The sequence below is a fragment of the Dysidea avara genome, chromosome 8 (assembly GCF_963678975.1).
Source record: "Dysidea avara chromosome 8, odDysAvar1.4, whole genome shotgun sequence".
Classification (NCBI taxonomy): Eukaryota; Metazoa; Porifera; class Demospongiae; order Dictyoceratida; family Dysideidae; genus Dysidea; species Dysidea avara.
This window is the reverse complement of record NC_089279.1, coordinates 8,550,583-8,561,502: the sequence shown is the minus strand read 5'-3', so window position 1 is coordinate 8,561,502 and position 10,920 is coordinate 8,550,583. Positions and strand designations below refer to the sequence as shown.

At 39.1% G+C, this 10,920-nt stretch overlaps 1 protein-coding gene across 1 annotated transcript in view; it reads right to left on the bottom strand.

Annotated features, from left to right (window-relative positions):
* Positions 1-258: 258 nt before the first annotated feature.
* Positions 259-10,920, bottom strand: part of LOC136265105 (deoxynucleoside triphosphate triphosphohydrolase SAMHD1-like) — a 21,255-nt gene continuing 10,593 nt past the window's right edge. Inside the window, exons 15-19 of the mRNA XM_066059891.1 lie at positions 5,356-5,460; positions 4,688-4,792; positions 4,513-4,604; positions 4,408-4,453; positions 259-543 (exon numbers count right to left, since the gene is read on the bottom strand). Coding sequence (XP_065915963.1) covers positions 382-543; positions 4,408-4,453; positions 4,513-4,604; positions 4,688-4,792; positions 5,356-5,460 — 510 coding nt within the window. The 3' untranslated portion in view covers positions 259-381. The remainder of the gene's footprint in view (positions 544-4,407; positions 4,454-4,512; positions 4,605-4,687; positions 4,793-5,355; positions 5,461-10,920) is intronic.

Sequence of the window (10,920 nt, the reverse complement as noted above, 5' to 3'; positions counted from 1 at the left end):
ATTAACTAGTTATACCTGGCTATATAAATAGCTTACTTGACTTAGAGTACGGTTTTCTTTGACTGCTATAGCTAGTTAAAAGGTGCTGGATGTTTGCATTCAGCCACCAGTGGTACAAAAATTCCAAAGGAAAATATATAGCAATGCAGATGCATGGGATGAGATATTATTAATGTGGCCTTATACTGTTTCGACTCCTAATGTCATACTATTACTATCTATTGTAGTTATTGTCCAAACACATGGTGATGCAGTGTGATCAAAACTGTTAATAATTTAAAAAATTGATTTCTGTACAAACTACATGGTGGATTTACACTGTACAGGATTATTGCAATTTCAAATGAAGTCTGAAAATAGAAGATTTATTACACTAGAAAACTAGTCTTTGTCATCAAATGATAACAATTTCTTAGTACTTGGGGTAATGGTGTCTCGTTGGCTTAACACTTCTTCCTTAGCAGGAGTACCAAATGGAGTGTTGTAAGGAGTATAGTCAATGTCATCACCATCCTCATTCTCGAACAAGTCAAAGTGACTTCCCTACAAAGATATATAGCACTCGATCAATTTAAATGTACATATAGACTTCCCAAACTAAGGATATAATTTGGTACCACACTTCTGGAATATTAAAAGTAAGATACATCATCTAAACATGTAATAGACATGGTAATCCCAGCCCCCTGTAGAGTTGGACAATAAATCAATATGATGAAGGTATTAATACAAACCGAATGGTAATTTTGGTATTGTGATAATTGAAATACCACAATATACAGGGGCGTAGCCAGGATTTTTTGAAGGGGGGTTCCAGCACCAGCATTGAGTTACTAGAAGCAGGGGTCTGGGGGCACAGCCCCCAGCCGCTGAGAGACTTTCAATATTTTAATAAATCAAAACTCAGCAAATTACTATATTTTATGCAAAAGTACATTAATTATGATGGATTAAGTGTCCCTGGGATGAAGGTAGTACTAGATAAAGTCACCTAGTGGAACAGACAGCATAACACATAGAGACACATATAGTAATCTGTAAGTGATGGTTATATCTCACTGTGGTATAGGAGCCATGAATCCACTGATACAATCAAAACAATATAGCTAACTATACAAATATGCATAGCATGAATTAATTTTGCATAACAAAAGTGATAAATTACTGGAGCTCTATATCTTTAAACACTGCACACCAAAGCTATAGCAGTAGAAGGTCATGCTAAGTTTTGCATTTAATGTTGGAATGTCTGAAAAACTTCATATGGACATGGATATTTAAATGCATGTTCTATTAGAGTATACCTGACTGCTCTATTAGAGTATATACCTGACTGCTCTATTAGAGTATATCGATCTTTTTAACAAGTTTTGAAGAGGGCTCATGTTACCTCTGTAAATCCTTCCCTCAGAGATGAATGTAGGTTTTATCAATTGTTGTGCTGTGCCATTACACTATATTGCTCACTCATTTTGTCCTGCCACACTAAATGGTGTGTTAGGATCCTGCTTGCAGAAGTCTAAATTTTACAGGGGGGGGGTTCCTGAACCCCCCGGAACCCCCCCTCCCTACGCCCCTGATATATTGCAAATACCGAGAGTTATTGCAGGATACCATTGGCATAAATATTACATTTGAGCCATTCTAAAACTTCAAAATACTACAATTTTTCAGTGAATACTGATATCCTAGTTTTTACATACCTCCTCACTTCAGTTTAATATCCATTATAGTACATAATCACAAATGCCAATTGCACGTATTGATTATTAGAATTCTCTATACTGCCCATCACTAGCCCCTTTGTGTTACATATGATCTCATTTTTGTGTAATATTGTGGCATGTGAAATTTTGTAGTGCTCTAGATTCTTAGTGAACAGACAAACACTATTGTCCCCACCAGTTTCATACTGTACATGACAAAAGCAAATCAGCATGTAAAATTGGTGATTAAAGTTAGACATACGTGACTGGCTGAGCAGTTTTGCACATTCTTCAAATTCCACTCTCTGTAATCTATAGTAACAGAGGAGTGGACATCCAAAGTTTCAGCCTCTTGAATGATGAATAGTCTTGGGAGTTATAGTGCCAGACAGTCGGAACAGTGATTTGTACAGCAACAATAAAGCAAATAATTTTGAGGCAGTTAAATAATCAATCATAACTCACGACTGAAACAAGCGGACTTGGCTCAATCTGTGTACCATGAACTGGCAAATCCATCAAGGTATAGTGCTTCCCTGTACTCCTCCGTGTTGACAAAGAAGAAGGCCATTCCAACAAAGAAATGACAACTGCAAACATTATTTCTACTGCATCGTAAATAAGCATCCATAACTTATGTATGCTTTTGTGTACAAACAAGAAACAAAGATTTTCTTACTCTCCATGGACAAGTGAATCCAGTGGTGTATAGGTTTTATTAATTTGAGTTTTGTTTCAGTGCATACCAAAGCGATTAAAATGTGTGTAAATTTTTTTATGTAGTACACGTATTTTTGTATCATACAGTACGATAGCAACTGTATTGTAGGGACCACAAAGGAGTAGGCATGGCCCACAAAATAACATAACCCAAACACCAGCCTCAATTTTCCCTGATGACGATGAGGCAGTATTGGTGAGCCCAAACAAGCTTTCAGATCGATCCGAAACGCTTTCAACAGGTTGCTACGGAAGTTTAAAAAATTTTATTCGACAGAATTTTCTACTGACTGAGTAAGTAAGTAACTGACTGATGCCTTCAGACAAGCGTAACTTGATAACACTTAAAGCCACAGGCTTGATTTTTTCACTGTCCGACATCACTTCGGCCCGACAGGTGCCTTTTGGCATACCGCAGTACGTACAATGCACTCTTCATGGACTTACCAGTGTCCTCCTTTGTGTCCCATTCATCTTTGCTGACAGGGAAAGGTATCGATTTGGCGCGAGCACATGATGGCTTCCCTTCTAAACGGAAATCGTCCATATTTTTTCATAGTGGCTATTTTGATTGCAGAGGTGCTTTTCACACAGTTCTTGATTCGCATTGCTGTGTAACCGGTTGAACATAGCTGACAGCGAAGCGTAATGGATACTTCACTTTTCAGATGATAATTAATAAAATTGGGGTGCAGCACCATTTCTTTTGGTATGTGTAGATTGTAGAGGTGCTTCAGGAAAAGTTCTTGATTCGAAATACTGCATAACGGGTTGAACATAGCTGACAACCAAGCATAATGGATACTTCACTTTTCAGACAATAATTGATATAGCTGGGGCGCACAGCGCCTTTTCAGATGTGGTATGCGTGGGTTCACCAGCCATAATAAAATTATTTCCGAAAAAAAGTTAACAAACAAGTACACGAAAAAATTTGGAATTTTCAACTAGAGTAGGGACCATAGCACATCAATAAAAAGTACTGAAACAAGTTGCAGTAGTCCATGATATTAAATCACAGTAAAACAATAAGAAGTGTTATATCCCTACTGTGCATTTCCGTTATGGTATCTTGAGCACAGTAGGGATATAACACTTCTTACTGTTTTACTGTGATTTAATATCATGGAATACTGCAACTTGTTTCAGTACTTTTTATCGATGTGCTATGGTAGTTGAAAATTCCAATTTTTTTCGTGTACCTGTTTCAATATGTTTTAATAGCAAACCAGAATTTTGTGAAAACAGCTGGTTTTTGCTCAGGAGGTCACATATTTCTTTTACCAATTTGCTAAAGTGTTCTGCCAAACTGATGTTGCTTATGGAGTATAAGTACAAGTACACAAAACTACACTGAAGTGCAAGTACCAAAGTACTTTGCCCCATGCCTGATCTGCTGATCACACAGCAATCTAACATGCACAAACTTGCAATTACTCTAATACAGCAATCAGATTGCTTGTTAGGCTGATTCTTAGCAACCACCTCATTAATTAGACCACCAACCATGTCAATTAGGTCCCAGTTTCCTAAAACACAGCTAAACATATACTTTGTGACTTCACTAATAAGACCACCTCAATATAGCAAGAGTTCATAATATTATTAGAAGAGGGAGAGTATCAAACGCTCAATATACCCTGTACAAATGCACTACTACAAGTTCACCTTTTGGTGAAATCAATGCCTCTCCTAGTATGGAAAGGCATTGATTGATGTTTAACTCAACTTTATTGGTATGAGAGAAATGTTGATAGGTGATGAATATAGTGAAGTCTCTTTTCTACAGAACAGAGTGAGGTGTTGATACTGTACTAGTGGCAGTGCATTTGATAAAAGTATCTCAGTTAGATACTCTCTCTTACTACCATATTATGAACTCTTGATTATAGTGAACATACATGTTAAACTTGCAAATAGTGGCTATGTTTGTTTGGTCCTAAATGTAGCCCTATTCATGACATTCAATACTGTATCATACCTTGGGAGTGACACACTCCTGGCCCCTACACCAATTGACGAAGTACCTAACAAGCAAACACACAATAGGTACATTACATATATACTGAATGTATAAGTGACTCACTTCCAAGATGACCTCAAACTAGCCTCATCTGATTTTCTACAGTATACACGCACTTGTTGTTCTGTGAATTTCCCTGGTAACATTTGAGAAACCTGTTGTACATGTAATAGAGACACAGTCAAAGAGACACAACCCAAATCTTCACTCTGGGAGAACTACACGCTGGGATACTCACCTGGTCTCTACGAACTTTAAGTGCTCTATGTGGGTCATGTTTCAAGTAGAATCTCACATGGTCGATGGGGTTCTCTTCACGCATGCCATAATCAAATGTGACCACCTACCAATACAATACATGTATAACTACTGTGTTCCAACTGCATACCAATAACACACACAGACACACTATACACACAAAGAAAGCAAAGTCTTCGGCTACCATGCTAGCACAGCCAACACCTACCCATTAAATCAGCACTGCAGTAACTCAGGTACTATAAGTTGGTGCAGGGAAACCCTCCTGAGGCAGAACCAACAACCTGCAGGTGGTTATGCTTTGTCTCACAGTTGAAGGAGTGGGCACCTGAAGTCCCACCTGGACATCATGAACAGTTGGCATTTGCTTGTGTGTGTGTGTGTGTGTGTGTGTGTGTGTGTGTGTGTATGTGTGTGTGTGCGCACGTGTGTATGTGTACGTATGTGTGTGTAGTGTGTGTGCACGTGTGTGTGTGTATGTGAGGCAAGTCGTAAGAGCACCAGCCTGATAATCGAACAGTTTGAGATTTGATGCCTGGTTGTGCCTAGTTACTGTTGTTTCCTTGAGCGAGAAACTTTACTCACATTGTTCCAGTCTCACACATGCACACATACACGCACACAGAGATACACAACACAATTCCTCACATCTACTAGAAAGTCATCAGCAGTCAACACAGGTAATTTTTGAACTTCTTCAACTGGAGGCTCCCAAGAATCAGCAATTTGGCAAGCTATTTTCTGACTATCATTCTAAAAATATACAACAACATAGCATTTTATTGTACTTTGGGTGAAAAGATCAAAGTGAAAAGTTTACTTTTATTTCCATATAGTATACCTGGCTGCACACTTCAAAGCTGGCAGCATGCTGTATTTGTTTCAACTGTGCTGTATTCAGCGTGATGAAGCTAGCTACGTATCTTTAATTTATTTGAGCTACTGAGAGCGATCATGACAGTAAATGGTGAACTGCTTGTTCCTCAATTTGAGGCCAGGCTTAATTTAATGCCCATGAGAAAGTCTGTGACTATGTTATAGAGAGGCTTGCTATCGTGTTTAGTGGGTGAGAGTGCATTTACTGTATGAAGCCATGGTGTGGCGCTGGGGGCAATACCACGAAGGCAACTGGAAGCGAATTAATTTATCGTGTTCCACCTGGTTCTTCGCTATCTGCACTCGCTAAGAGAATGGCTTTCAGGTTAATTCGCCCACTTGTATTTAGGTCATGGCATTGTTCTGTGTTTATGATACATCATAATTATTGAATGGCTTCATAACATTGCAGTAGTTTGGTGAAAGCAATGTGATAATGTGTCTGGCATTGGTCATGCTTTGGTCAACTTGTTTACTGTTTCAACAGTGCTGTAGTGGGATCAAAGGGAAAATACAGCACGCTTGGTGCAGTATGAATGAGTATGAAAATGCGGTAAATGTTCTCGAATAGTTAATCACTGCAATACACATGATCTTGAACTTACGTGGATAGGCACTCACCACCTGCTACTTGTCGTCACCCCCACACTTCGCAGCCACTATTTTAGTACAATAAACCAGTTAAAACACCACCATGCTCATGCAATATGGATAAAATAGCAATCGGGCATGGTCTCAAACCTAATACAGCACTTGGCTTTGCCTCGTGCTGTATTAGTTACTTGCCAACGCCCTCGTGCTATTTTTTCATATTGCACTTGTGGTGGTGCTTTAACTAGTATATACTGTACTACTGTACACAGAACAAGTATGTGTGCAGTACATAAGAGGATGAGCAGTATGAGCCTCTGACAAAGTGAATGTATCTGTTCAACTACTCTAATAAAACATACACCTTTACAATCTAAATAAACAATTGTACATGCATCATTTCAATAAATATTACTATAGGAACTGTTCTATACTGCAAAAAGAGCCTACCATTTTAAGCGGCCACACTCACGTACACTATGGTCACAAAATTTTACCAGAACGTGCAGATTATGGCAAGAATAAAATGTGACCTGCTGGACCATTTCACACATTCTTCAACATTCCCCGTTATCTATAGTAACAAACCAAAATTTCAGCCTTTTGTGATGAACAGTTGGAGTAATAGCACTAGACAGTTGGAACAAGAATAAACTCGATTTATACAGCAACAATACAACAAATAAAATACAGGTGCTTAGTTTATCTATCACAACTCACTGAAAATGCTATGAAGACGGAGTATTGCCCAGTCTGTTTACCATGAACTGGCACATCGATCTTCCCTGTACGTCTTCGTGTGGACAAAGAAGAAGGCCATTTCAACAATGAAATGATGACAGTGAACTTTATTTCTACTGCATCGTAAATAAGCACCCATAACTCATATACCGTAGGCTGTACGAACACGAAACAAAGATTTCTCACTCCCAATGAACAGGAGAATCTGGTGGCATACTGTACTGATTAAAAATGAAATGCACATATTTTTTTTTTTATGTAGCACGCATATTTTTACCCAGTTTATTCCAATACAATTTAAGCAAAATAGAATTTAGCGAAAACGGCCAGTTTTTACTCAGCAGGTCACAAATGGTTAAAGAATTTGTTCAGCCTTGGGCCTTAGTACCACATGGATATGGAAAGTATTTGATTATCTAAGTACCAGATTAACCAAACTCTTGTTTTTGTTTAAAGCATAGAACTGACTGTTCTATTAGAGTAGTATCCTGTACATCGTATCTTCTATTTGAACTTGTGTGACTGAACTGGTATACAGATGTTGATAAAGGAAAGTCCACTGTACTAGGTTTTGGTGATTTACAAATGTGAGAGCAACAAAATTTAGACTGCACAAAGTTACTGGTACAATAAGTAAGTAATGGTATAGGTGGCATGAGAGGGAAATAAAATTTTTAAAATGTGTATATTAACTAGTGGAAACATTTATCACGTACTATTGCCCCCAATTCATATGATTTCCATACATTAACAGATCTGATCTGTTAATGAGAAGGAAATTTATTGTCTGGCACATAATAGTAAAAAATTTGGCTCTTTTTTAATTTTGGAAAGAATATTTTTATATATAGTCTATACCAGATATCATAAAACTAATGTATGCTGAGGTCTGAGGCAGTAGATTGTTTCACATGCGATTGGACTGGTGAAATGAATTGGTGTCCCCCAGTCTACCTCATTCCACGTTTGCTAAGGCTGCTCAGAACTGTAAGTGTAGGGGTATCATTGTACTACTTCATTGGCCATCAGCCCTAATTTGTCCAGATGGTAGTCATCTTGCTTCTTTTGTCAGGGATTGGCATGACCTGCCCCTGTTTTAACCAGTTGTTTTTGCCTGGTAGGTGTTCCTCAGGGTTCTTTTCTGGTTCAAGGCCGACCACTCGTGTTCTTGGCTTGTTATTGGATTTTAACATACCTGTTGGTGACCTCTGTTGTTCTCTTAAAACCATGTGTCATATCCACTGAATTATAATAATCTTTTTATCGTTTTAAAAACAAATATGCACGTTGTATATGAGCTCTGTTCATTAAGACAGGCAAGTAGTGTACATAGAATTAGTGTAATGAGCACACTTCTGCTACACCAACAGCTGGTATATCTACACCTGTTTATAGGCAAATGCTGTGTGCCAGCATAGATAATGTATGTTACATGGATTGGAAACGCCCGTATTATTTACATAGTGACGTCATGGGCTATCCTCGTTTTGCTGCGCGTAAACTTTATGACCTCGACAGGTGGAAGATTTCGCTGTTCTTGTAACCAGCAAATTAGTGTTTATTGTTTAGAGTTGGGTTAGTTACCATCTACACTAATTGGAGGCTGGACTGGGTAGGGACGCTGGAGAGTAGTAAACAACAGCGTAAGAAAATTTAGGTTCAAAGGTGAAATATGGTGTTTCAAAACGGTTGTGCAAATTTCCTGAAGAAACAGAAAGTGTAGCATCGTTTCTTTGCTGCTGTTTACACCACTTGTAGCAGGTAGAGTGTAGTAGGCTAGCTAGATATTCACTGCTTCGCTGTATATTTCCACTGCTTCGATAAAACGTCAGAAAACAGGCACTGCTGCTGAATTATTAGCTGGTGCGTACCTGCCATTGTCACCTGTCGCAAACAATATTTCTCCCAGTGCACACAGACACGCTGTGTTCTTGTTCAGTACACAACGCAACACAATAAACAATGTAAAAGGAATGTCCGTGCCTTCAAACTGGCCTTCAAACTGGCCTTCAAACAAGCGAGAGAAAGCCAAACAGTCACTCAACAAATTTCCCAATCTATTGGCGCACCGTAACTAGGATAGGAAAATAATTTAACGGGCGTTTCCAATCCATTAGGAACGCATACATTATCTATGGTGCCAGCCACTGTTGGTCAGTGTGCTGAGATGCTTCTGTGTTAAGCAGTGGTCTATGTTGTGTGTTGAGCCAGTCACTGTCAGTCAGAGTGCTTAGATGATTCTACTGGTCTGTGCTGTGCCAGCCACTGTCGGTCAGTGTGCTTCCATGCTTCCATGTTAAGCAGTTGTCTGCTTGTTATTGTTTTTTGAATATTTCTTGCACTAAAATAATGTGTATTTTGCAGTGGTACAAGGCCAGACAGTATGGCAAGAGTTATTGTGCATGGAATATCCCCATCTTAGTGCTTGGCCAAGAGCTTGTTCAATACAGTAAGGCTCCTTCTACAATTGAGAAGTACATGTATGTTTTAAACCGGCTGGAAGAAATGGGCCCAGTCCCTTAGCAATGTCATCATGTTTCCAGTAAATCCAGTTCATCTGGCATTGTATCTTCAACACCTGGGAGATTCTAAGCAGTCCCGAGCAGCTGTGGAGGAAGCTACATATGCTATTACCTGGATTCATCAAATGGCAGGGTTGCCATCACCCTCCAGCAATTCATTGGTGCAAACCACACTGTCAGGGCTTCATCGTTCATTAGCTCAATCAGTTGTCAGAAAAGAGCCTATTACACCTGATATGTTGGAGGCTATGGTTAGAGCATGTGGAGCAAATCCCACTTTGTCTGATGTGCATTTCCTGGATGTTTGTTTGTTGGGGTTTGCAGCCTTTCTGAGATATGAGGAGTTAACTAACCTCAAGTGTAGTGATGTATTATTCTTTGCTGACCACATGGAGATTAAAATCCATTCCAATAACACTGACCAGTTACTTCAAGGTGATCGGGTGTATGTGGCTTGCAGTGCTAAAGTTACTTGTCCAGTTGCAATGCTTAAGCGATATACGGACATGAGTGGTTTGTCAAGCTCCTCTGGTATATTGTTCCATACGCTGGCTAAAGGGGGTAAGCAGCTGCGTCCATTCGCCCAATTATCACACACTCATATAAGAGAGCTGTTGTTGGACAGGTTGGAATCCCTTGGGTTCAGATTTTGGAGTCTACAGCCTTAGGTAGGTCAGGAGGTGCTACTGCTGCAGCTCAAGCTGGAGTACCAGACAGATTATTCAATAGGCATGGTCATTGATCCTCAGATAGCACTAAGGATGGCTATGTTAAAGCTCAGAAGTTACACAAAAGATTAGGCATCTGAGCCCCCACTATTTGCACCTCTAGAGTGTCTATATACATACTGTAGTAAGTACTGGTGCTTAGTGCACGGCCAGGCCAATCCAAGTGTCTGTGTGTGTTGTGGCATGCAATAGAGTTTAGTGGGGAGTGGTATTTCCTGTTGGTTATACAATATTAGACAGAAAATATGCTCTTCGCGGTACGTTACTGCACATGCAGCGGGATAATTGGGGATATTTAAATGAATGATTGGTTGCTAGGGAAATTCTAGGCCATTTACCAAGATAGAAGGGATGTTGTGTAATGAGGTGTGGTGTTGACATTTCTCTGACTTGTTTTTTTTCTCTCCATTACAGATGTTAGCTAGATGAGCCTACTCCTGTGTAGCAGTTAGAGATGGACAGATACACACCCTGTACCACTTTTTACCAATGTTTCCAATACGAGTATTCGTACTGAAATTATTTGCCGATACCGATACCGATACTATACATTGAAGCCTAGACAAGTTTATTTTAGAAATTTCATTGTTGTGATAGCTATTAAAATATCACAGTAACTGATTGATCTCAGTTCAATTAAGTTTTAAAATATTCATTGTATAACAGCTAAACATGATAAACATCATTGTGGATTACTAATTTCTTGATTTGAGGTAGTTTTCTTGTAAGCTTATTGATAAGACAATTAATTGCGT